The sequence below is a fragment of the Anomalospiza imberbis genome, chromosome 27 (genome assembly GCF_031753505.1).
Source record: "Anomalospiza imberbis isolate Cuckoo-Finch-1a 21T00152 chromosome 27, ASM3175350v1, whole genome shotgun sequence".
In the NCBI taxonomy this organism is placed as follows: Eukaryota; Metazoa; Chordata; class Aves; order Passeriformes; family Viduidae; genus Anomalospiza; species Anomalospiza imberbis.
In genome coordinates this window covers 892,535-919,041 of record NC_089707.1, presented here as the reverse complement: position 1 = coordinate 919,041, position 26,507 = coordinate 892,535, and the positions used below count along the sequence as shown (strand labels likewise).

The 26,507-nt window shown below is 51.7% G+C and overlaps 1 protein-coding gene across 5 annotated transcripts; it reads left to right on the top strand.

Moving 5' to 3' along the window:
• Positions 1-1,140: 1,140 nt before the first annotated feature.
• On the top strand, positions 1,141-25,795 carry FZR1 (fizzy and cell division cycle 20 related 1). Of its 5 annotated transcripts, none has more exons than XM_068173988.1 (15): positions 1,141-1,300; positions 12,972-13,113; positions 13,483-13,608; positions 13,834-13,897; positions 14,637-14,764; positions 15,163-15,245; positions 15,678-15,861; positions 16,050-16,115; positions 16,505-16,607; positions 17,856-18,040; positions 19,449-19,682; positions 20,256-20,360; positions 21,488-21,580; positions 22,607-25,122; positions 25,396-25,795. In XM_068173988.1, the coding sequence occupies exons 2-14, from the start codon at positions 13,045-13,047 to the stop codon at positions 22,646-22,648; spliced, it is 1,482 nt and encodes a 493-aa protein (XP_068030089.1). In that variant the 5' UTR covers positions 1,141-1,300; positions 12,972-13,044; the 3' UTR covers positions 22,649-25,122; positions 25,396-25,795. The 5 variants fall into 5 exon arrangements, with proteins under 5 accessions (XP_068030089.1, XP_068030086.1, XP_068030088.1 ...); XM_068173985.1 differs by having other exon boundaries at positions 22,607-25,132; positions 25,386-25,795; XM_068173987.1 differs by having other exon boundaries at positions 22,607-25,143.
• Positions 25,796-26,507: the final 712 nt, after the last annotated feature.

The window sequence follows — 26,507 nt, the reverse complement described above, 5'->3', positions numbered from 1 at the left end:
AGGAGCGTTTGGACAGCGCTGCCAGGGATGCTCAGGGTGGGGGTGTTGGGGTGCCTGGGCAGGGACAGGGGCTGGGATCAATGATCCCTGTGGGTCCCTTCCAGCTCAGGATATCCCAGGAGTCTATGAATTATTCTGTTCCTTCTCAGGACTGCAGTTATCAGCGGTTTCTTGTTGAAAATAACATACAAGGGAGGCTTAAAGAGAGACTTGATTATTATGGGAGGCTGAGCTGCATGACTGATAACCCAGCAGTCCAAGATTAATATCAGGGCTTGCATGCAGCTTGCTGCATTGCTGCAGTAGGGCCAGAATGAGTGGCTGTGCTGGGCAGGGTAGCAGCGAGATGGTCACTGGGGTCACCAGAGCATGGCAGATGGACAACCTGGGGGGAGGCTGCCCGCCAGCAGGCACCCCGGGCCCCTGGCACCAGCCCCTCTGTGGGCATGGGCAGGAACTGGGGGGTTCCAGCACACAGCAGCGCTGAAGGGCGGGGGGCTGCCCGTGCTCCTGCAGCACCTGCCCCAGCCCCTGCCCCAGTGCCCTCCCAAGAGCGGGGTGGACACACAGCTGCCTTCCCCCCACACACCCCGCAATTCACCGGGACGAGCAACGGGGATCAGAGACCAGGAATGGGGGAGACACAGAAACTCTGTGGGGTCGTGGGGGATCCTCCACTGAGTCACAGACAATCTCTGGGAGGGGTCACAGGAATCCCACACCTTCTGGAGGGGCCAGGAACAATCCCCAGAACCCAAGAGGCCCTCCAAGGACCTGAGGAGCCCCCTGAAGGACCCAAGAACCCCTTCAGGGACCAAGAAACTCCTGCTAAGGAGCCCCCCAAAGACCCAAGCACCCCCTGAAGGACTCAGGGAGCCCCTCAGGGACACGATGAGTCCCTACCCGGGATCACGACGCCCTCTTAAGAGCCCCCCAGGGCCCAAGATAATTCCCTTCAGGACCCCGGAACTTCCCCCCAGGCGCCTCCTTAAGGACTCAAAGGGTCCCTCAGAGACGCAGCAGTCCCCGGCCCGGTGCCGTCCCGGGAGGGACGCACAGACACCGGAGCCCGGCCATGACGTCACGCCCCGGCTGTGACGTCAGCGGGGCCGTTGCCATGGCGCCGCGCGCCGCCGCTTCCTGTGTGTGTTCGAAGCGGCGGGCGGGGCGCGCTCCCGTCGTGCCCCGCGCGGGGGCGGAGGCGGCCGCCATGTTGTGGAGCGGCGGGGCCGGCGGGCGCTGACGGAGGAGGCGGAGCTGGGCCGGGCCGGGCCGGCTGGTGGCACCGGCACCGGAGCAGGTACGGCCGGGGCCGCGCCCGGGGCACGGCGCGGCGAGGCGGGGGGGCTGCGGCAGGCTTGGGCGCCGCACTTTCCCCTACGGGCACGGGCCTGTGGGCCGGGCCGGGCTGTGCGGAGGGGCCGGGCTGGACTGGGCCGGGCCGGGCGGGGCTGGTGGTGCCTTGCCTGTTTTAGTCCCTTTTTCCCGTCCTCTCTCCCTCGGCACTCGGTCACCGAGCAGCACCGCTTCTCCCTCCCCGCCCGTTGCGGCCGGGGATGGGCCCAATGTGTGCCGGTTCCTGCGGGCCCCGGCGGGCTGTGCCCCGTCACGGCGGGGCCGGTGAGCCCCAACGCTCCGGAGTGTTTGGTAACGGGCATCCCGCACCTGCCCCCGGGGCCGGGGCTGTGCAAAGCAGCTGGAAGCTCGCGGTGTAACCCCTTCGCTCGGACCGTGTGCCCTCGCCCGCTGGGGCAGAAAAACGGTGCCTGGATTAACTCTGAGTTCTTGATCGAGTTGATAACACAACCGGTAACAGATTTCAGTGGTGTGGATGTGCCGGGCAGCAGCAGCAGAAACTTTGGCCAGCAGTCTGTTGTTTATGTACAGCGCGGGTGGATGTGCCCCTGCCCAGCCGATGGCTCCGGGGTCTGAGGGAGCTCGTTACCGCTGTGTGTTTCATCAGGGCGCTTGTAACCGGCTGTTGACATTTCACACGTGGGGTTTGTATGTAGGATCAGTCTGAGGGGAAGGTCCTCCAGGTGGTGAGAAGGTTCTGCTGGGGCAGGGAGGTTTGTCAGGTCACGCTGGCGTCACCTCGGGAAGGTGTTGGATTCATGCCATGGAGGATTGTTTTCTCTTTTTGTAGCTATCTTGAAGGCTTTGTGCCCATTCTCTTGTGAGGTGCTGATTCTTCCTGGGTGTATTTAATGATAACACCCCAGTATTTGCTGCTGAGGGTTCTTCAGAGAGCAACAAATCCTCGTTGCAGACTTCTAGAACCTGAAGGAGCCAACAAAAAAGATGGAGAGACTAGGTACAAGAGCTTGGAGGGACAGGAGAAGAGGGAATGGCTTACCACTGCCAGTGGGCAGGATTAGAAGGGATATTGGGCAGGAACTGGTCCCTGTGGGGGTGCTGAGGCCCTGGCACAGGTGCCCAGAGCAGCTGGGGCTGCCCCTGGATCCCTGGAAGTGTCCAAGACCAGGTTGGATGGGGCTTGGAGCAGCCTGGGACAGTGGAAGGTGTCCCTGCCATGGCAGGGGGTGGGATGAGATGAGCTTTAAGTACCTTCAAGCCCAAACCACTGTGGAATTCTGTGATCTTATATTAATATGAATTTGGAGGGTTTTTTTAATTATAATTAATACAGAAGCAGAGTTTTCTGGGGCTGTTGACCGAGGCTGTCATGTTTTTAAATTCTGTGGTTTATTTTTGTAGTTTGTCCAGGGGCACTGTTGCATCTTCAGTACCTTAGGTGTTATGGTGAAGCAGAGTTTTGGATGCTTGACCTTTCAGTAAAGCTCTGAGGACAGGGCTGCTGGTGTTTTTTTAATCTTTGCTTATAATGCACTGGCTTCTCCTTTACTGAACATGTATGTACAAAGCTGCTGCTTTTAGCTGTCTTTACCCACTTGGAAGTACAAGATAATTGGACAACTGTCTTCTGTGGATTTTTTGAAGGGAAACTGAATGTTATTAAAGTCAGTACCCATATAAAAAACATGCTTAGACAGAGAATAGAAACTACTAAACAGAAGCAAACAATAAGCCCTGAAGGTTCTGTAAGTTGTTGTAAAATGCAGACTCTCTAGCCTTTTCTTGTCCTTTTTTTCTGCTCGTAAGTCAATCCTCTTTGAGTCTGGAATGACCAACATGTAAAAACTTGTAAAAAACTTCTAAGGACCCTGTGTCCCTAAGATCCAAGTACTTCACTCTCTCCATCCCCACTTGCTTTTTATTAGCCCCCAGGTTCAATCCTGTGTCCAGTGTTGTTTAACTCATCCATCAGTGGTTGGACGAAGGGGGTTGGTGCCTCCTCAGCTGCTGACACAGAGTGAGAGCAGTAGCCAATCCCCCCCTGGGCTCTGCAGCCCTGTAGAAGGGCCTGGACAGGCTGGAGAGGTGGGCAGGAAGGAACTGTCAGAACTTCAACAAGGGCAAGTGCAGGATCCTCCACCTGGGGAGCAGTAACCCCAGGCCAGGCTGGGGGCTGACCTGCTGGAGAGCAGCTGCAGAGAGCCTTGGGTGTCCTGGTGAACAAGAGACTGTTCCTGAGCAGCCGTGTGTCCCGGGGCCAAGGGGCCAGTGAAATCCAGGTGTGCATTGGGAAGAGCACTGCCAGCAGGTTGAGGGAGGTGGTCCTGCCCCTATGCTTGGCCCTGGTGAGGCAAATCTGGAGTGCTGTGTCCAGTTCTGGACAGGAGGGACATGGAGCTCCTGGAGTGGGTCCAGTGGATGCTGTAGAGATGCTGAAGGGACTGGAACATCTCTCTCTTCAGGAAAGGCTCAGTGAGCTGTGTCTGTTCAGCCTTGAGAGGAGACACAACTGTTCAGCCCTCATCCTCTCTCTTGGTGTCTGCAGGGAGGGCTCAGAGTAGAGACCAAGCTCTGCTCCATGGGGCCCAGCAATGGGACAAGTGAAGTGGCAGGAACTGATACCCAGGAAGTTCCACCTGAACATGAGGAAGAACTTCCCTGTGCAGTGACTGAGCATTGGAACAGGCACCTGCCCGGGGAAGGTGTGCAGTCTCCCTCACTGGAGATATTCCAGAAGTGTCTGGACACAGTCCATGTGTTCAGGGATGACCCTGCTTGAGCAGGGAGGTGGCACCAGATGTTCCTTCCAACCTGCCTCACCCTGTGATTCCCTGTAACGCTGGGATACGCAGGGCAGTGGTGGGGTCCCCATCCCTGCAGGGATTTAACAGACGTGGATCTGGCACCTGGGACGTAGTTAGTGGTGGCCTTGACAATGTTGGACTCTGATCTTAGGGGGCTTTTCCAACCTAAATGAGTCTTTGATTTCACACAGAATAATTAAGCAACTCGATGTCTTCTAGGTGATTACCAAAATGGTGTCGTTATATACTGGTTGAAAGCAGAACCTTTGTTTCTCCTGTCTGTCCAGTGACTTGTACAAAACATGTTTGTGTGTGGAAAACTGCCACCAGGTGAGGGTGAAAACAGAAGTGCTGTGGCTGTAACTGGCCCTCTGTGGAGGCCAGTGACTACCCAGAGCTCAGCTCCTGTATCCAAGGGGAGTTCTGGGGGCCAGGCAGTGTGGAGAGAACTGTGGGGTTTGATCGGGCCCTGCCTCATGAGAGGCACGTGTTTGGCACTGGTTATGTCCTGGACTGAGATGAAATCTCAAAGCAGAACATTGGAAGGTTAGTGCATGTCCTTTCTTTGCCAAGAAGTACCTTGGGGGAATCATACCCAGCCCCTTCCCCAGTGCAGAAATTAGCCTCCGGCACCTGCAGAAGGGATGGGGTTCTGTGCTGTGCTGCCTGAGCACACAGGAACCAGTGGGAGCCTCTTCCATTGGCAAATGGGAGCAGCAGAACTTGCTCAGCACTTGGTGTTTCTCAGGCAAGACCTGCTGGGGCTGAGCCTGCTCTTCACCCGAGCCCTTGGAGCATCCCTGAGCCAGGTGACAGCCAGCACAGCCCGGGGTGCAGGTGCTGCTTCATCAGGTACCTTGGCCAATTACTGCATCTCTGAAACTGGAGTGCTCCTGCTGCTGCCTCTCCTTTGTTTTGCTTTTGTGGCAGATAAACCTCTTTAAGGAGACTTCTTGTTAATTAGGGCCTTTTGGCCCATGGGCAAGAGGTACCATCAGAGTGACCCCATGTGTTGTGCTTTGTTTCTCAGTGCAAAGCTTCCTGCACTGCTGAGGGCTTCGTGCTGTATTTTGTATTCCCAGGGAGCAAGTGTGTCCCTCTTATTTACAGAGCATCATGGTGAAAAGGTGAAATTGTCATCACCTGCAAGCAATAAAAAAGGGGCTTAATAGTGTTGATTTTCTGAGAAATCCCCTGCAGAGTGCATGGTTGTCATGTCTGCTTGGATAAGCTCTGCACTGCCAAGAGACAATGGTAAGCTGCAGTGGGATGTGTATTGAATGTAAACGTCATCTATGAAGGTAAAATAACAACCCTGCAATTCTCCTGACTTATTAAAAACAGGCTGAGGCAAATTTGGAACTCCTCAGCAAGGGGCCTGACTGCTGTGTGGCTGCATCAGTGGGGTGACTGCTGGTTCTGATCGCTGTGGTTGCCCAGTGTTTGAGTTTCAGCTGAATGGTTGAAAGTAGTCTGGTCTTTGGAGTACAGGCTTGACTGTCATCTTCCCTTTTTTTCCTTTAGTTGTGGAGAAAAAAAAGGGATTTAGGAAAAAAATCTATGCTGAAAGCAGTGGTGGTACCTGAGCATGATCTGTGTGAGAGACAGCAAGAGTGATGTTCCTGGTGGGCTTTCTGGAGTGTCCTCTTGGAGGAGCACTTGCATTTAAGAGCAACTGTTGTGTATACAGAAATCCTGGTGAAAATCTTTTGGGCTTGTAATGGTATACTGAGATGATTTATTAGACATTAGGAAGAAATTGTTCATTGTGAGGGTGGGGAGGCCCTGGCACAGGGTGCCCAGAGCAGCTGTGGCTGTCCCTGGATCCCTGGAAGTGTCCAAGGTCAGGTTGGATGGGGCTTGGAGCAGCAGGAGGGATAGTGGAAGGTGTCCCTGCCCATGGCAAACAAGATGTGGTTTAAGGTGCCTTCAAGCCCAAACCATTCTGGGATTCTGTGATTAGTGCTGGCAGTGTTTATCTTTGGTAAAGACCCTTCCAAAGACAGAGATTTTTGCTGTTTCCTGAAGGTCTTCCAACCCTGAGTTTCTGCTGGCTCATGATAGTCCAGGCTACAAGCAGAGCTCTATGTCATGAGCTTTACATCCTTGGCTCCCGCAGGCTTCCTGCAGCCTCGGTCATCAGAGTGCCCTAAATTTTTGTGGTTTGCTAGTCAGAGTTTCTCTGTCATTGTGGTGGGATTGTGCATCGCTTTGGGATGGTGGACATGAAGCTTTACCTGAGCTTCTGAAGCTGTCATGGGGGGCTGTGGGAAGTCTTGAAGCTTGTCTGTGAGTGCAGCTGGAGGTACAGAAGGTCAAGTGTTTGTCACCTCTGATCTGGATTGCAGGTTGGGCCTATGCCTGTGAGGAAAGGGGGATATTTTCTCCCTGTGAGGAAGGAGAGATGTTTCCTGCCATGGGAAGTGAAGGGAGGCACAGATCACTATGCATTTCACTTACAGCTCCAGCTTCTGGACTCTTGTTCCAGTCTGGGTGGCTGAGTGCAGGCAGGAGATGCAGTCACTGGAGACTGTTTGGACTCTGCCCTTGAACCACTCTGCCTTCAAATGAAACTGGAGTTCAGTTTGTGAGTATTGCTGGTCACTAGAAGTTGGCACTTTTGGAACAGTGGCATTGTAAGGCTGATGGCAGTGAGTGCATAAAGGCTTTACTGAGTGCCCAGGGCAGGAGGTGCTTGGCAAGATGCTTTGGAAAGGCAGAAAAACATGGAATTTTGCAGGACCTTCAGTGAAGAGCAGTCACCTACATCTTATGCTCTGAAGTACAATGCTGTGGTGTGATGGCTCTTGCCATAGTCCAGCATCTTGGATTTTGGGGGAGTACTGAATCTTCAGGAGTGTGAGGACTGATGGTGAGGATCCCACCTGACACCATAACACTGGAGTAATTTTTTACTTGCCATTAGTGTGATCTCTGTCATACAAAGCTGTGAACTTGCTTCTCTGATGAGGGCAAGGCAGCAAAGGTTGTAGTTTGTTTTGAAATAAAGCTTTAGCTGCTCCCATTGCATAGGGGTAAATGGCTGATTTTATAAATGGTTCTCACACTATGCCCTAGTAAATTGCTGGGTAACAAATTATATCCTTGTAACTTTAAAAAGGTAAATATTGGTAAAACACACAACTTTAACTTTTTGTGCTATTACTGGTTTGAAAGGAGGCCAGTTCCTGAAAAGGTTTGCTTGGTTGGTGTAGTGTTCCTGTGGGTTAAATATGGACAAGTTCTGCTTGAGCTTGGCCAAGCACAGAGTATCTTACTCGTTCCCAATGGCTGCCCTGTGAAGCCTTGGCATTCTGAATGCATTCCTAATAGTCTTGACTATTACACAGATAAAACCTATGGCTTAGCTTTTTTCCTTTTTTTTTCCTCTTTTCTCTTACAGCTTTTTCAAGAACCTGTAAAGGAATCTATAACTGGTAATACTCAGCAGTACTCCAGGCTGATGAGGAGGAGATGCTTACTAAACCAGCCAAAAACATCAGCCCTTTGGGGCTGAGTTAGGTTTTTTGTGTGACGTGGTCAGTACCTGGAGCTGGCATGAGGAGGGGCAGGACACTGCAGCTGCCAGGGATAGAGGAACTGCCACTTCTGCTGCCAGCTGTGGGCTTTGCCTTATTGATTTGCAAGTGTTGTGATCGGGTTTAGTCAAATCAAAAGAAGATGAAAACTTTGGATTTGGGGAAGCAGGACATTTAGATTTGATTTCAAACCCTACTGGTCATGACTTGAAGGACTAAGTAGTTGTGTACTTTTTCTCTTAGCAAATGATGGGGCTATTCCAGAGAGCTTGGAAACGTTCAACACCTGAGTAGTGACGTGTTTTTACCTTAAAGCCTGTGCCATTTAATACAGGCCCAAAGAGCACGCGGCATCTCTGGGTGTGGGTAGGTGCTTGCTGACTGCAAATTTGGGGTCTGTTTAGGACTTAGTAGTAAGAAAAGCTCCAGGCAACCTTTTTAAGATTTGAGATGCTTCAAAATAAAGCATCAACATAACATTGATGGTATTTAAGTTACCAAGACATCCTTTACCCCCTTTGGCACTGTGTAAATTAGGAAATATATTCAGCTTTACATCTACATTTACGTTTGCATCCTGTCTTTGGTATTCCGAGTCTCTCAGTTTTGTAAGAACCTCTTGTACTAAATGCTCACCTACCCAAATACCTCCCAGAAGAGATGGTACATGAACAATTTCTGGAATAAAAAAGGGTCAGGAATCATCCAGCTCTTGAACTGCTTGAGCAGAGCATGTCTGAATTGATAGAACCAACCTGCATCTCTTACACCTCCTTCAGTGTGTGCTGGGAAATCCAAACAGGTACAGCCTGCCTCAAACCACAGAAATAATTTTGCAAAATTACTGCCCTTGTTTCCCTGCCAGGCCTGGTGTTCTGCACGCTGGCTTAATAAAAACATGTCCATTCCAAGAAAAAAACACTTCTTTGTTTGAATACACGAAGGTTGGGTCAATAAAAAGAACAAAAGGCACTTGTTCAGCACCATAACTCTACCTGTAAGTATTGTTCTGAAGGTAATGAGCTGTGAGAGAATCCAGGCAATTCAGAGACAGGACAGAAGGTGCATGAAAAACATAAAGTCAGAATACAAATTCTTCTCACAGAATCCAAACCCTTCCACCAAATCCCACCTTTCTTCTCCAAGCATGGACTGCATAATTAGTGACAAAATAGTGTCTGAAGAATATGTAACACATGTAGCTCCTCAAGATCCTTTATTTCTTCAACTTAAAGGGAACTTGAAGCCCACATATTGTAGAATCACAGACTCATTCAGCCTGGAAAAGCCCTCTAACATCAACTCAAACCATTCCCCCAGCACTGCCAAGGCCACCCCTAAGCCATGTCCCCAAATGCCACATCCACACAGCTGTTAAATCCCTGCAGGGATGGGGATTCCATCACTGCCCTGGGCAGCCTGTACCAGTGTTGGCTCATGCTTTCCATGAAGAAATTCCTCCTGATGTCCCACCTAAACCTCCCCTAGCACAGCTTGATGCTGTTTCCTCCTGTCCTGTCCCTTGTTCCCTGGGAGCAGAGCCTGACCCCCACCTGGCTGCACTTTCCTCTCAGGGAGTTGTGGAGAGCAAGAATGTCTTCCCTGAACCTCTTTTTTCTCCAGGCTGAGCTTCCCCTCAGCTGCTCCTGGTGCTCCAGACCCTTCCCCAGCTCCATTCTTCTCCAGACATGTTCCAGCCCTCTTGTGAGAGGCTCAGAACTGTCACCAGGATTCGAGGTGGGGGCTCATCAGTACCCAGCCCATGGGAATGGTCACTGCCCTGGTCCTGCTGGCCACACTGTGGCTGATACAAGCCATGTACCATTGGCTGCCTTACCCACCTGGGCACACACCACTTCATGTTCAGCAGCAGTCACCAGCCACCCCCAAATCCTTCTGGCAAAGCCTTTTTTATTTTACTTGCTTTGGGGGAAATGGACTCACTTCCCATGGGCAAATTTAGAGACAGCAAGAGCATACCACAAACCAGAGGTGCTGCTTGCTGCCTGGGCTTGTTAGTGGCACAGGTTTTAGGGTAAAAACATGTCACTATTCAGGTGCTGAACATTCACTGCTGTGTTCTGCCTCTGCGGTCTCTCAACTGTTCTGTTGAACAATCTGTGCTGTGTTTCTGAGTGAAAGTTGTAGGTGAAATTTGGGCAGATGGGAACTGAAAAGCTCGGTAGTCAAATGTGTTTCAGATGCAGAATTCAAAATGTCTCTTTGCTGTGTAACTGGATCTGGATCTCACGAATACTGTGCTGAGCCATTTTGGGAGGACACTTTAAATGTGTGGTGTTCCCTGGCTGATCACGCTCCTCGTGTGGGTTCTGCAGGCTGAGCTCTCTTACTCATGGTGTTAAAACAACAACACCCCAAAAAAAGAAAAGGGGGGGAGGGGGCATTTTTTGGAACTATTTCATTTGAGACACACATTTGGTAGCTTGTGGGTCGGTAAGGGCGGTGGTAAGTAAACTTCAAAACAAGGGAGAGTGTTTGATATGGCATACATTAATTTTTATTTTCTAAATCTGCTTTATTAATAGCATCACAGACTTTTCTAACTTTTCACTGCAATTATGTAGTCTCTGACTCTGCTTCATTTGGTAGAAGCTGATCTCTGTTAAATTTGGGAGCTTTCTCCAGTTTTGATGCTGGAAGAACATATGGGAGTAATGTGTTAAATTAAAAAAGAGAAAAGCTTGGGGGAGGAGGTGGTAGAGGTAAGCAGGTGTGATCAGAACCAGCTTGGCACTGTCTATTTCGGGGATGCTTCTGTAAAAGTGTTGGCATTCTTAATGTTAAGGAAGAAAAGCATTTCAGCATTTGTAAGAAATCCAAGTTTTGGTACTGAAAAATAGTGTAGCTCAAAGAACCACAGAATCTCCTGAGTTGGAGGATCATTGATCCCAGCCCCTGTCCCTGCCCAGGCACCCCAACACCCCACCCTGAGCATCCCTGGCAGCGCTGTCCAAACGCTCCTGCAGCTCTGGCAGCCTTGGGGCCGGGACCATTCCCTGGGGAGCCTGGGCAGTGCCAGCACCCTCGGGGGGAAGAACCTTTCCCTGAGCTCCGTGCCAAGCCCTGGCCCAGCTCCAGCCCTTCCTGGGCTCCTGTCCCTGTCCCAGAGCAGAGCTCAGCCCCTGCCCCTCTGCCTCCCCTCAGGAGGAGCTGCAGCCCCCGAGGAGCCTCCCCTCAGTCTCCTGTGCTGCAGCTGAACGAGCCAAGTGCCCTCAGCCGCTCCTCAGACCCTTCCCAGCTCCGTGTCCCTCCTTGGGACACTCTCCAACAGCTTTGGATCCTTCTGACCTTGTGGTGCCCAAAGTGCCCCCAGCACTGGAGGTGAGGCTGCCCCAGTGCAGAGCAGAGTGGGACAATCCCTCCCTGGGCCTGGTGCCCCCAGGACAGGGTGGCCCTTTGGGCTGCCAGGACACAGCGGTGACTGAGATCCAACTTGCCACTGACCAGGACCCCCTGGTACCTTCCATGGTGCCGCTCTCCAGCCTCTCACTCCCAGTGTGTCCCTGCACCCAGGGCTGCCCCGTCCCAGGGCAGGATCCAACACTTGCCCTTGTTAAACATCATACAGCTGGGGATTTCCCAATCCTCACATTTGTCAGGGTCTCTCTGTGGGGCCTCTCTGTGCTTGAGAATGTCAGCAGTTCCTCCCAAGTGAGTGGCCTCAGCAAACCCACTCAGGACCTTCCAATCCTGCCCCCAAGTCACTTAGGAAGACATTTGAGAGAGCTGGCCCTAAGATGGAGCCCTGTGCAACCCCAGTGGTTACCACCTTTATGTCACCCCATTTCCTGTAACTTTCTGAGGTGCAAGGCCATCAGCTCTGCAGTGCAGTCTGTGTGCTTTACCTTGTTTTCAAGCTTATTTCACAGAGTATTGTAAAACTTCATCACATCATACTGAATTGCAGCGTGCGCTGCTGGACCCCTTGTAGCTTGGTAACTTCCTCCCAGTTTTTAACTGTAAAGCCCTGGGCAGGTCTGTGGTTCCTGGAGGCAGCCTCTTCTCAGGAGGGAGTGGGAGGCAGTGCAGGGCTGTCCCTGAGTGGGGCACTGTGCAGCTGCTCCCTGGGCAGCCTCCTCCCAGCACAGCCTTTGTGTGCAATTGCCTCCAGGATTTTACCACAAGTTTGTATCTTGAGGCGACTCCATTTGTGCAGCTGGGACTCTGGCCAGGTGCCATAAATGTTTATGCAATAACAGGAATGAAGATCCCTTTATGTTCTGCACAGCCTCCGGATGCCTGTGTGTTATGGGGATTTGCTTATGTGTTAGTTGTACCTTTGCCTTTGGTCATGTTTATCTTGGGTTGAAAGACCAACTTGATGTCTCCTCTGGTGTTTTTGTGCCCACGTCAGCTGTGGACAAGGCACACGACGTGTGTAATGGGTAAGGCTGGACCCTGGGGGTACTGCTCTCTGCCCTTGGGGCTTGGCAAGGGCTGTGACTGTGTATTCTCACACAAGTGTCCGCTCATTTATTTTTTATTGATGCACATGTTAATTTACCAGGCAAATCTCAGCTATGAAGCAGCCCTGTCCTAAAATATATGCTTAAAATATGTGCTTAAATGATGTTAGTGTTGCTGATAGACTGCATAGCTATATGAGTGAGCAAGCTTTGTGCCAGCCAGGAGGAGTATTTGGGATAGTGCAGGCATCAGACATGGAATGTTCACTGGGACTACTAGATCCCTGGTGTGTTCCTCCAGTGGGTGGTGTTAAAAGTCTGCAGTACTTCTGACATGGCTAAAAGCATCCAACCTTCAGCACTGCTCCTGTGCCCCTGACCTGAGCAGTGGGACAGGCTGTAGTGGGATCACAGAATCCCACAGTGTTTTGGGTTGGAAATGACCTTAAAGCCCATCTCATTCCAGCCCCTGCCATGGGCAGGGACACCTTCAGTAGACCAGGTTGCTCCAAGCCCAGTCCAACCTGGCCTTGAATACTTGTATGAATAGGACAGACACACCTCTCTGTGCAACTGGTGCCAGTGCCTGGACAGGACAGGCTGCAGGAGCCTGGAACTTTCATGCCTGTGTCCTGAAGCATTGCCAAACTCTGCTGCAGGGCCCGGGCACAGTCCCTGCTCCAGGTGGGGTGGGGACTGGCTGACGTCCTGTCAGTCACAAAATACCAGCTGCCTGCATTCTTCGGTGTCACACAAGTTTGGTACCAATGCTCTGGACAGGAAAAGTGGTCTCAAGTTCAAAGAACAGGCTTAGGAGACTTTGAAGAGGCTGTTTCAGCATGGAGAAGTGTAATGTTTTGTTGTTCTTCTCCTGTCTGTTGCAGCACACTAGTTACTCCTTGGACTTCGCAAACATAAATTCCTGAGCTGGCTGATCTCTGCAGCCAGCTTCCCACCATGGATCAGGACTATGAGAGACGTCTCCTACGCCAAATCAATATACAGAATGAGAACACAATGCCTTGTGTGAGTACAGATGGGCTCAGGCTCACTGTTATGTTGTCTGTCTCACTTGTGACTGTTTTCCTTGAGCTTTTGAAAGACCTGGGACCTCCTCAAAGCCAACCGCAGTCTTTTGTTGGGTTGTGACCAGGTGTGAACTCCTCAGCTGTTCTATGAATACCCAAATAGCTTGACTTTAAGAGAGCTTTTGAATATATAACCTCAGTTCAGGTTGCAAAAAGGGGTGAAGATATTTTTGTGCAGTTCAGTAATACCTTTTTAATACATAATCTCAGCAGCTACATATGTATCATAAAAAATTGAGGGCTAACGAACTAACCAACGGTAAGGCTTGACAAGAGTACGTTCAGTGTCTTTTTTTCTTTAATTCAGGTAGCAGAGATGAGAAGAACCTTGACACCTTCCAATTCTCCAATGTCTTCTCCTAGTAAGCATGGTGACAGATTCATTCCCTCAAGAGCTGGGGCCAACTGGAGCATCAACTTCCACAGAATAAATGTAAGTTTTGCTCCCTTCTCCTACAGCTCAGCCTTGGAACCGAGGAAGTGGTACCTTTTGTTTTGGCTGGCATGATTGCTCTGCTTACCTTCTGCACCATGCTCTTCTGCTGCCCCAGAAGAGTTCCACTGAGTGTGCGTCCTCAAACCCTATGCTCCCTGCATTTGCTATTTCACCATATACCCTGAGGTTTCTATATGGTGATGGCATGTTTCTCCAATTCAGGAAAATGAAAAATCACCAAGCCAAAACAGAAAAGCAAAGGATGCTACATCAGACACTGGGAAAGGTGAGACCACCCTTCTACTGCTTGGCAGTGCCCAGAGCTCTTATTGCAAACTGCTGGGGAAGTTAAGGTCATGCTGGCCCTTTCATGCTTGTGCCAAAACTCATGCTGGTGTTTTGGGAAATGCCCATATAATGAGTGAGTACCAGGTCATGATGTGGGCATTTGATGGGTGTCTGGATGCAAGAGGCTGTCTCTATGCCTTGGTTTATTGTGTCATGAAAGCACTTTCCTGATGGAGTGGAAGGAGGGGAAACTTGCTACTAATCTTGATTCTAAATGGGGGCCCCAGGCTTATTAAGAGACTCTGTGAGAGTACAAGTTGTAGAATCACAGACTGGTTTGGGTTGGAAGGGACCTTAAAGCCCATCTCCTTCCACCCCCTGCCATGGGCAGGGACACCCCACAAGCCCTGTCATGCCTGGCCTTGGACACTTCCAGGGATCCAGGCTGCTCTGTGCACCCTGTACCAGGGCCCCCCTCACCCTCACAGAGAACAATTCCCTCCTGTTATCCCATCTAACCCTGCCCTGTGGCAGTGGGAAACCATTCCCCCTTGTCCTGTCCCTCCAGGCTTTTGTCCCAAGTCTCTCTCCAGCTCTCCTGGAGCCCCTTTAGGCACTGGAGGAGGCTCTGAGGTCTCCCTGGAGCCTTCCCTTCTCCAGGTCAGGCACATATGGTCCTGATTCTCCCTGCTGTTCCTGCTCTGAGCTCTCTGCTAAGTGCCTGTTTGGCTTTACAGATGGCCTTGCCTACTCTGCCTTGCTGAAGAATGAACTCTTGGGAGCAGGGATTGAGAAGGTGCAGGACCCCCAGACAGAGGACAGGAGGCTGCAGCCATCCACCCCAGAGAAGAAATCTCTTTTTACTGTAAGTTGGTTTCTTTCATTAGCACCAGTGGAGGTTGTGTGTGGCACAGGGCTCTGCCAGGCTGCTCGTGCAGTGAGTTGGTGTTGGGGCTTGGCTGAGATAAGCTGTTGAGAACAAATGTGGTGGTCTGCAAAGGGAACCTGAGTGTGCAGCAAGCAATGTGCTTCCTGTGTTTGTGCTGGCAGGAAAGCTGGGTGGAACCAGGCTTTTTGGACAGTGTGGTGATTGGCCAAATCAGGCTTTTGGACTTGAATGTTGCTGAGAGGTTTTGTATGGTTTTAGAGCACCTGGGAAAGGAAAAACTGGGTGTTGGAATTAGCTTGGCACCAGTGCATGTTGTGAGTGTTGCTCCAGGCCTCAGGCATACCAGGGTCCTCACAAGGTGTTTCTTTATGCAGTATTCACTCAGCACAAAACGCTCCAGCCCGGATGATGGCAATGAGGTCTCACCCTATTCCCTGTCTCCTGTCAGCAACAAAAGGTAACACTGATCCTCTGCAAATTAAAAGAAGGGAAGGTCTGGGACAGAGGGGACAGAGGGCTCAGTGAGGTTCTCTAGGACTTCTGTCTAAAGCTCTAAAATAAATGCGAATTGGGTTTGGAAATCTGGAGAGATAGTAAATAAAACAGTCAAGTTCTAAGAATTTCTTCAGGTGCCCAGCCTGTCTATGTGCTTGACATGTCTTGGTCAGCTCTCAGTAATCAGTGTACCTTTCTGCTTCATAGCTCCTTTGTAGAAGCAGAACCTAATTCCTTCCAGTCTTGCTGCTGAAAAAGGGTTGTGCAGCCTTTTTGTCTTTGCATTTCTGTAGAATCTTCAGAGTGCTCTATAAAGAGTGGCTGCACCTGTGCCTCCCATCTGCTATGATGTGCAGATTCCTGTAGTTGTTTTTTTATCTGTTTTTGTAAACAGTCAGAAGCTGCTAAGATCACCTCGAAAACCAACTCGAAAAATCTCCAAGATTCCTTTCAAAGTGCTGGATGCCCCAGAGCTGCAGGACGACTTCTACCTGAACCTGGTGGACTGGTCCTCACTTAACGTCCTCAGCGTTGGCCTTGGCACTTGTGTTTACCTGTGGAGTGCTTGTACAAGTCAGGTAAATGGTCATGAATGTCTGAAGATTGAATTGCCCATTGATGTAGGGTTTTTCCAGCATTCCAGGGCTATGGAATGTGCTATGTGAGGGCTTCAGCACTTGTCACGCTGTATCCCAAACACAGCACTGGTTTGTGAGACAGCCAGTGTGACAAAACCACATTTCTTACCCCATTCTTCTCTCTGAAGGTAACGCGGCTGTGTGACCTCTCTGTGGAAGGTGATTCCGTGACATCCGTGGGCTGGTCAGAGCGGGTCAGTATGACACTGTTGGCAAGGACAGCTGAGAAGTGGGTCACTTAGTCATTGTCATCATAGCTGTAATTAACTCCCTGAGCTGGTTTTTCTCTGCTAAAAGAGAGGGGATAGAGAGCAGCCTCTTGTATCTTGAGGTTCTCGAGGCGTTGCTATGAGGAGTGGGAGGGAGAAGGAGCCAGTTTGCTTCTTCAGCTCTTGACAATAAAATGTTACAATAAATATATTCCAGACGGGCTGCTTGGGGCTCTCAGTAGGGAAAAACATGTCAGGTGGAAGAACTCTGGATGCTTTCCATCTCGTGGGATTTATGTCAAGTCTTCTCCTCAACTTTCAGTTTTCTGACTGTACTTCCTGGCTGTACTGATCCTGGCTTTCTGTTTGTCCAGGGAAACTTGGTGGCTGTTGGCACTCACAAAGGCTTTGTACAGATCTGGGATGCAGCTGCAGGAAAGAAGCTCTCCATGCTGGAGGGACACACAGCCAGAGTTGGTAAGGAGTGGGGAAGCGGAGGGTTCTAAGGGGTCTCTTCTTCCTGATGGAACTTTGTTAGCCAGGGATCTGCTGGAAATGGAGAACTCAGAGCACCAGGACTGATATTTATCCCCTGCTGTCCAGGATTGATATTTATCCCCTGTCTTGAGCAGGTTCAGAATATTATCATCTCATAACTCTGGTGTTCTAATCTTAGTGTGATGGTGGTTGGGTGTTGCAGCAGGTGTTTCCTCCTTGCTTGAGGCTTTTTGGGTTTGATTACAACATCTCTTCACTGCTGCTGGCTTCCAGCTTCAGCCCTGCTGGCAACTTCACACTGAGATTTCCACTTTCCTTTTTTGGAGGGCTGTTTTTTTCTACTCAGAGATGTTGTGAATCTAAACTCTGGGATGAGAATTGGGAAATCCATGCACCTCCCAAGATCTGTTCCTGTGCTTTACTGCACTGTGAAGTGAGGTTGGTAATACCTGCAGTCACCTGTTCAGTGGAACCTCTATTTGTGCCCTGATCTTGGACTGCAGAGAGTGGGTGTAAGGGAGTTCTGTATGGAGTGGTTTGAGGTTTGTTAGGTTTTTTTGTTGTTTTTTTTTTTAACCCTGGCAGCTCTGACGGCTGCATTTTGCTTAGCAACTGCTGCAGAACTGGAAGGGTTGGATTTGATAATGTGGCCAGCAGGACCAGGGCAGTGACCATCCCTCTGTGCTGAGCACTGCTGAGGTCCCACCTCGAATCCTGGAGTCAGTTTTAGATCTCCCACAGCAGAGAAGACATTGAGGGGGTGGAGCGTGTTCGTAGAAGGGAACAGAGCTGGGGAAGGGGCTGAAGCAGCTGAGGGAGCTGGGGGGTTCAGCCTGGAGAATAGGAGGCTCAGGGGGACCTTGTGGCTCTGCACAACTCCCTGACAGGAGGGTGGAACCAGGTGGGAGTCAGGCTGTGCTCCTAGGGAGCAAGGGACAGGATGAGAGGACATGCCTCAAGCTGTGCAAGAGGAAGTTTAGATTGGATATTGGGAACATTTCTTCACAGAAAGGGTTGTAAATAATTGGAACTGACTGCCTAGGACAGTGTTGGAGTCACCATGGCTGAAAAGTGTTTAAAAGATATGTGGATGTGGCACCTGAGGACAAGGTTTGGTGGTGAACGTGGTGGTGGTGCTGAGTTGAGGGTTCAGCTTGGTGACCGTAGAGGTCTTTTACAGCCTCAGTGACTCCTCGAGCAGCCTCTGAAGCTCTGCCCCTGTTGCAGGTGCCTTGGCGTGGAACGCGGACCAGCTGTCCTCCGGGAGCCGGGACAGGATGATCCTGCAGCGGGACATCCGCACCCCACCCCTGCAGTCTGAGCGGCGGCTCCAGGGACACAGGCAGGAGGTCTGTGGGCTCAAATGGTCCACGGACCACCAGCTCCTGGCCTCTGGAGGGAACGATAATAAGGTACATTCCTTCCAGGGGGTCACAGGAAATGTCAGGCCCCCTTTCTTTCTAGGGTGAGGGGAAATGTTACCAGGTTACACCAGGGACGGTTCAGGTTGGATGTTATTATATTGCTGGAGGTGTTCAAGGCCACGCTGGACAGGATGTGCAGCAACCTGCACACCAGCAACCTTCCACCTGGTGGAAAGCGTTCCTGCCCATTGCAGGGGATGGAACTAGATAGGCTTTGAGGTCCCCTCCAACCCAAACTATTGTATGATTCTATGATTAGGGAAAAATTTCTTTGCTGAAAGAGTGGTTAAGCATTGGAACAGGCTGCCCAGGGCAGTGGGGGAGTTGCCATTCCTGGAAGTGTTCATAAAACAAGTGGATAGGGCACTTTGCAGTATGGTTTACTGGGCATGACAGGTTTAGGTCAAAGGTTGGATTTGATCTTAAATGTCTTTTCCAACCTTAATGGTTCAGTGGTTCTTTCAGGATGTTTGGCCTCTCTGAAAGGACTTTTGTTTTGGTTGTTGGACTATGACCAAACATAAATCACGCTAAGCTTCTACTCAGTCTTCTCTTCCTAATAAAATTAAAAAGGCAAATTTAATTTTGCTTCTGTATTTGGTTAATTAAATCTCTAGCTAGGCTCAGGGGGTTGAGTTCAACAAAGCCACTGCTAAGCTGCCCTTCCTGGCTTTGTTTGGGTAGTGTATGGTCACGTTTGTTGCAGCAATGTTTGTATGCAGCAGGAAGCTGTGGTAGAGCTCTGTGAGTTCTCATACCTGTAGTGCAGGCTTGCAGCTCACTGAGCACCATATGGGAGAAGCATCTGTCACAAAAAAGTGGTGTTCCAAGCCCTTTGGAGCGGGTTGCTAGGTAGGGAATGTGCCCAGTGCCTGTGTGACAGCATGGTTGGACCGAGTTCCTCCTGCTCAGAATAACTCCTAATGAACAGAGCAGATTTCTGGATGTATTCTGGAATTATACAGCCAGAAAGGCAACAGCAGGGGCTGAGGCCCCCTTCAGTGATGCCGTTTCTTTAGATTTATTCCCTTATCTTAGGGCCTGTTTCTGCCATGTGGCCTGGGGGTAGGACAGCTCCTCAGCTGAGTGTGGTGCCAGGGTGACTGTGACTGCCCCATCCCTGGAAGTGTTCAAAGCCAGGTCAGATGGGGCTCAGAGCAACCTGGGCTACTAAAAGGTGTCTCTGCCCTTGGCAGGGATTTTAACTGAATGAGCTTTAACCAACCCAAACCATTCCATGATTCTGTGAAGTGCAGAGTGGAGCTGTGCATGTCTGAGCAGAGCTATGGGAAATCAGCTTGTTTCCCAACTGCCCTCATCAGTCCCATTGTGCCTTGTGGGTGTAGTGGACACATGACTGAGGCACAAGTTTGGTCATGTCTCTTCTCTCTGCCAGCTCCTTGTCTGGAATCACTCCAGCCTGAGTCCCGTCCAACAATACACAGAGCACCTGGCAGCGGTCAAAGCCATCGCCTGGTCCCCACACCAGCACGGGCTGCTGGCCTCGGGTGGGGGCACAGCCGACCGCTGCATCCGCTTCTGGAACACGCTCACGGGGCAGCCCCTGCAGTGCATCGACACCGGCTCCCAGGTGTGCAACCTGGCCTGGTCCAAGCACGCCAACGAGCTGGTGAGTCCTTCCCTGTGGTGGGACGCGTGGCTGAGCGTGAGCCAGGTGTGCCCAGGTGGGCAAGGAGGCCAAGGGCATCCTGGCTTGTACCGGCAAGGGTGTTGCCAGCAGGACCAGGGCAGTGGACTTCCCCCGCTGAGGCACCTCAAGTGCTGGGGTTAGTTTTGGGCCCCTCACAACAAGTGAGGGGCTGGAGCATGTCTGGAGAAGGGAACAGAGCTGGGGAAGGAGCTGGAGCACAAGTCTGTTGAGGAGCAGCTGAGGGGCTCCAGCCTGGAGAGAAAGAGGCTCAGGGAGGACCTTCTCTCCCTCTGACAGGAGGGTGGAGCCAGGTGGACTTCAGGCTCTTCTTCCAGGTAACAAGCGGCAGCATAAGAAGAAATGGCCTCAAGTTGCACTGGGGAGGTTTAGATTGGCTATTGGGAAAATTTCTTCATGGTGATCGGGCACTGGAATGGACTGCCCAGGGCAGTGGTGTAGTCTGTAGGCTGTTGGACTTGATGATCTTGGAGATCTTTTACAGCCTTAACAATTGCATGATTCTATGATGTGTGTTCCCCTCTCCCCTTTCAGGTGAGCACCCACGGATACTCCCAGAACCAGATCCTCGTCTGGAAATATCCCTCGCTAACTCAAGTAGCAAAGCTCACGGGGCACTCTTATCGAGTCCTCTATCTGGTGAGTGATGGCTGTGGCTCTAGCTGCTCACCTGGCTGTAGGTGTGCTCAGATGGCACCCAAAGCAGCTGTGCCAGTGGCACCATAAGCTGCCTGAGTGAGAATGTGAACACTGCCCATGAGCAGTGGAAAACTCCATCACGTTTCTGTGCCTGCAAGGGACGCTTAGATTTGCTGCTATGGAAATGTGAGGCTTTGTTAATGATAGCAAAGCCTGCCAAACTCTCCTGAGGAAACATCTGAGTTTTCTTCTAAGAAAACTCTTCTGAGCCTGGAAAAGAGAAGGCTCCAGGGAAACCTTCCAGTGCCTAAGAGGCTCCAGGAGAGCTGTAGAGGGACTTTGGAAAAGGATCTGGACTATCAGGACAAGGGGCAATGGCTTCAGACTCCCACAGGGCAGGGTTAGATGGGATATTGGGAAGAAATTCTTCCTGTGAGGCTGGTGAGGTCCTGGCACAGGTTGCCTAGAGCAGCTGTGGCTGTCCCTGGATCCCTGGAAGTGTCCAAGGTCAGGCTGGACAGGGTTTGGAGCAACCTGGGATAGTGGAAGGGAATGCAATAAGATGAACTTTAAGGTCCCTTCCAACCCAAAGCATTCTGGGATTCTGGGATTTTATGAAACACAAGCTTCTCTCCTTGCTCCCAGAAGACTTTCACACCTCTTCACTGATGACTGCTGCCCAGGGAATTAAACATTTGTTGCGGGTAATCCCGATCCATGTCATATCTGCTGTTACTGTTACATGGGGGTGCCAGCAGTTCACAACAGAGCTGACAAAAGCTGATAATGTTTTGGGAGGTAGATCCCAATGTAAGCAACCGATACAGCCAGAAAATCCAGTTATATCATCTTCCTGCCTTCAGGCATGTTGATAATCCTGGGAGGAACAGCCTCAGTTACACATGGCTTGGATTTCTTAACACAAGTATTCTTTCCACAGCACTCCCCCCATGTGATCCATAGCTGCACCATAAGGTGTGGTGCCCAAATTGCACCTGAGGCTGCGTGAGGCACCTGGAGGCAGAGGTAGCTGGCTTCTCACCATGAGTAGGAAGGACAGTTAAATCTCGCCTGCATTTCAGCCTCAAAAATGTGACAGGTGCTAAAGGTTGTTGTCTTTTCCTTAGGCGATGTCCCCTGATGGGGAGGCCATTGTCACAGGAGCTGGAGACGAAACCTTACGCTTCTGGAACGTCTTCAGTAAAACTCGCTCGACAAAGGTAAGGCCAGGCATGGGGGCAGCTGCCTGGGGCAACTCAGGCCAAGTTGGCTCTGTTCTGCTGCCTCCTCTGTGATCCCCTCCTGCAGGTCAAGGCCTGGGGCAGTGAAGGATTCAGCTTTGCTGAGATTTAAGTAAAGGTCACCCTGTGTGCACAAGGCAGGTGTGACACAGCATCCCTCTCCAGGCTGGTCCAGGGCTGCTGAGCAGAGCAGAGCAGCTGAGCCCTCGGGTGACAGCAGGCTGGGAGAGCTGGGGGTGTCCAGCTGAAAAAGAGAAGGCTCCAGAGAGGCCTTACAGCCCCTTCTAGTGCCTAAAGGGGCTCCAGGAGAGCTGGAGAAGGACTTGGGACAAAGGCCTGGAGGGACAGGACAAGAGGAAATGGCTTCCCACTGCCAGAGGGCAGGGCTAGATGGGATATTGGGAAGGAATTGTTCCCTGGGAGGGTGGGGAGGGGCTGGAATGGATTTCCCAGAGCAGCTGTGGCTGCCCCTGGATCCCTGGAAATGTCCAAGGCCTGGTTGGGCAGGGCTTGGAGCAACCCATGGCAGAGGGTGGAAGGAGATGAACTTTAAGGTCCCTTGAAGCCCAAACCATTCTGTGATTCCATGATTATCCCCTGCCTCTTTACAAAACTGCTTAAAATGGAGGTTTGGATGAAAATGGGATCATGGATTCTCACAGTGACAACATCACCAAAAGCAGATTGTGTCTGATGTTCTGAGAGCTTTCTTGGGTGCCTGGCAGAGGGATTTGGAGGAGACTGGGGCGATCTGGCATTGCTCCTGGGGGTCCCCCAGTTCTTGCTGAGTCTGGGGTACAGCTGCCTGCAGAGCTCTGGGAATGGCACTCTGGCCAGCTGTGCATTTACCATTTGGAAGAAACCCATGGGAATATTTATGGTGTTGGACTTTGATTTGTGAGCTGGGATCGTGCCCTGAGCTAGAGATACCAGATGAAAAACAAACCAACCCAGAAGCACGTGGAGTAACAGCTGTTTACCCCCTGCTTTGTCTTCCCTTGTCAGGAGTCTGTATCTGTGCTCAACCTCTTCACCAGGATACGATAAACCCCCTCCCTGTGCCCGGGACCTACAGCCTGACATTCCAGGATCAGACCACTCCCTCGGCGTGCATGGACCTCCGGAGCCCAGCCAAGGGGAGGGAGAGCTGTGGGACTGCAGGAGGACCCAGCTCATTAAATATGTGCTTGTGACCCACAGGGCTGGGCAGTATTTGGGATGGGGTGGGGAGGGGAGGGAACTGCCAAAGGTTATTGGATTCATCCTTCATAAAGGGAAACGGGTACAAGAGAAACGTGAACCCAGCATCCTCCAGCTGTCAGGATGGTACTGGGGAGGACTCGTGTGACATGGACCATTGAGACTGGACCGAGGCCATCTCCACTGCCATGGTGTGCCTCCTGCAAGAGAGGAGCATATCCTTGCTGCTGTGGGAAGGGGTTTGACATGCTGCTCTGTGTCCCAGAGTGACACCTCTGGAGGCAGGAGCCAGCCAGACTGGTCCGGTACAGCTGGTGCGAGGGACACAGCTCCAGGCTGAGCATCTAAGGGCTTTGTTCATAGCCTGGCATCCCCATTCCAGGAAGAAACTGGAGAACTGCTTATTTTCTTTTTTTTTTCTTTATTTTCCCCCTCAGACAGGTACTGTAGTACTTGACATGATCATTCCATAAGACAGCTTGATTTTTTTGGGCATGCTTGACAGCTGCCTCTGAACAAATACACTTTGGGGCTCTAGACTTTGGAGGAGACTTGAAAAAGCTTCACCAATAAGGGGGCAGATTTGGGAAGTTCTGCAGTTGCTGTTTCATGTTCTGGGCTGATCCTGGGAGTTACCAGAGAGCAGAAGCAAGGACTTTATAAAAAAAGAAACCCACCCAACCACCTGTGCATGTGGAGCTTCCTTCGGTGCCACTGTGTGGGTGCCTAGCTCTGGAGTCTCCCTGAGGCCAAAAGCAGTTGGGATGTGTTTGAGAAAAAAAAAATCCTAAATATCTGATTTTTGGGGTGAGCAGGGCCTCTTCTGGCTGGAAGAGGGGTTCTCCTGAAGCGGGGCTGCAGCGTTGCTTTTTTGTTATCTCCAAGACCCACACAAGGCCCTGCTGTTGAGTTTTGGTGTGTGATTTGGGGTTTTTAGGTTGTGTGGGACACACAGTTCTGGCTGGCGTTGGAGCCCGTGGGGTGTAACACAAATGCTCTGTGTGTGGTGTGTGTGGTGCTTTTAATTTAAGAGGAGCTGTGAGGCTGCACAGCCTGTTCCATCTGACCTGTGCCTGTGCCTGCCCAGGCCCTGCCTGCCTCCTGCCCTCTCCCGTTGCTTCCTGTTCCCATGTGGAGTTCCCTGGCTGTGTATATAGACTTGTCTTCTCTCTGTAGATTGCATAGGTAATGCTTTCCCTTTCCCTTTCTTTTTTTTTTTTTTTTTTTTGTTGTTTTGTCTCCTCTCCCTTCTTTCCCTAAAACCAGGTGGTAGGAATATGATTGCCTGTCCTCAGTACCACCAGTATCCTTAGGGTGAGCCAAGGTGTGAGAAGGCCAATACAGCCTTGACCACATGTGCCATCACCCCAGTGCCTGGATCAGGCTGCTGGTGCTGCACCTGCGTCGCACGTATTGGGAGTCACTGGTGAGAAGCTGGTGCTGGGAGCCTCCTGGCAGCTCTGAGTCTCCCAGGCCCACAGGCCACTTTGTCATCTCACAGTCTCACTTACCACCAAAATGGAATTTCCATGGAGTTTTTGAAACACTGTTTGAGTGCAACTGCTTTAGTGTAGCTCTGGCTGTGGGATGTGAGGCATGGTTTGAAGTCACCCCCGGGCCTGTCTTGTGTTTTTGTTCCACTTGTGGGCACTGTTCCACATCACCGTGGGTTGGGAGGTGTTAAATTGAGTTGGATCATTCAGTTGGGGAATGAGTTTGAAGTAAAGGGTCACCTGCAGGAAGAGGTGGTCTGTTGTGGGTGTCATCATCTGGGGAAGGGCCATTCAGGGGGGCTGGGGAGGCTGGTGCCTGTGCTGTGGATTCTCCTGCTGGTGGATTGCCTCCTGCTGAATAGCACTGTGCTACCCCCAGGACACACCGCTTTCTCCTCTGGGAGGGTGTAGGTGCTTGGGTTGGGGGCACACAGAAGGTCTCGGCCCATTCTGGAGCAGGAGGGAGCAGGACACCTGGCTGGAATGTGTGGTGAGTGCGGTGAGGTTTCAGCTCCCCAGTGCCCTGGGGCTCCACAGGAGTAGAAATGCCTCTCATCCTGGGATGGGGGAGTTTCCTCAAGGAGTCCCAGAAGATGCTGGGAGGAGTGGCAGTGCTGTGGGGTGGGCACTGCGGCCACTGCCCAGTGCTCCCAGCTGCAGAGCAGGGATAGCTCCTCATTGCTCTGTCCCCCACCATTGTCCCCTCTTGCCAAGGACTTTCCAAAGTACATCATGTGTCTACATCTCACTTTTCTGTCTGCCTTGGGAGCAGGTTGCCTCGTGGTGGCTGCTCTTACTGCACTTGGCAGGGAGGCTGGTGATTGCCAGGCCAGGGTTAGTGATTGCCAGGCCAGGGTTAGTGATTGCCAGGCCAGGGATAGTGATTGCCAGGCCAAGGTTAGTGATTGCCAGGCCAGGGTTAGTGATTGCCAGGCCAGGGATAGTGATTGCCAGGCCAGGGATAGTGATTGCCAGGCCAAGGTTAGTGATTCCCTGGCCAGGGTTAGTGATTGCCAGGCCAAGGTTAGTGATTGCCAGGCCAGGGATAGTGATTGCCAGGCCAAGGTTAGTGATTGCCAGGCCAGGGATAGTGATTGCCAGGCCAGGGCTGTTCTGTGGCCACACGCGTTGGTGACAGAGCGTGGCAGGAACAGGCTGCTCACCCTGACCTTGCTGTCAGCCCAGTACTGCCACCTTCTCTGCCCTGCTGCCAGCTGCCAGGCTCCCAGTTGTATCCGTGTGGAGGTGGGTGAGTGCAAGTGTCTCAGGGTGTCGCTGTCACTGGCTGCTGAAGAGAGAAAAGGGCAGAGCTGAGGTGATGTATCAGTGTGTGTGACCTGTGGGCACTGGCTCGGGCACAGGGTCCTCCCAGAGCTGGGTGACAAAGTCTGTGGCATTGTATCCCAGGTGTCATGTGATGGAAAACAAACATGGAGCACGCTGTAACTTTTTCATGTAAATCAATTGAACTGGCATTAAACAGGTTGTGAATTTACTGGGATTGGTCTCCATGGCTCCACTTTGCTTCTCCACAGCGAAGGGTGCAGTAAACCCCCAGGGTCCCCACCCCACCTGTGCAGGTACCAGCTTTCTTGGCACAGATCTCACCTGCAGTTTATTGCTCCCAGCTTCCCACTCTTGTTTGCTTTTCTGCTGCTGGGAAAGGGCACAGCCCCCCTCCCCGCCCTGCCCTGCCCTGCACCCCTTGGCATGGCAGGAAGGAGGAGAAGGGGTCCCTGGCCTGGCACAGCCCCTCCTTGGTGTGGGGCAGTTGCCATGGTATAGCTGCAGCGAGGCTGGGGGTGCAGAGCCCCTCGGTCCTGCTGTCCCCATGCAGGTGGGACCCTCATGGGCGGGCAGAGCCCCTCCCTGGGCACCTCTCTAGTGGGGTACAACCCTGTGCCTTGTTCCAGCCCTTAGGAGGGACATGGAACCCTGGCATCTCCCTCCCCCAGTGACTGGTGTCTGATGCTGTGGGGACCAGGCCTGCTGCGGGAAGACCCCCCCGGGCTGGGTGTGTGGGGCAGAGCTGCTTCATGGGGCTGAGCAGCAGGATGAGGAGAGGGAGGATCCCTGCCCGTGGCATCACCCACTGCTGCTGCCCCAGGCACGGAGCTGAGCTGTGGGTCTGAGGAAAGGATGGCCCAGGAAATGGCACAGAGAAAGGAGTTGTTTGTGCCTCGGTTTCCCTGTCTTGGTGCTTGGGGGAAGCC

What these genes read in the sequence shown, in the direction of transcription:
- FZR1 (XM_068173988.1), top strand. Translation starts at nt 13,045, where the DNA reads ATGGATCAGGACTATGAGAGACGTCTCCTACGCCAAATCAATATACAG. An exon ending in AGAAGAAATCTCTTTTTACT is followed by an intron (nt 14,765 to 15,162) that starts GTAAGTTGGTTT and finishes TTCTTTATGCAG; the next exon opens with TATTCACTCAGCACAAAACG. An exon ending in CTTATCGAGTCCTCTATCTG is followed by an intron (nt 20,361 to 21,487) that starts GTGAGTGATGGC and finishes TCTTTTCCTTAG; the next exon opens with GCGATGTCCCCTGATGGGGA.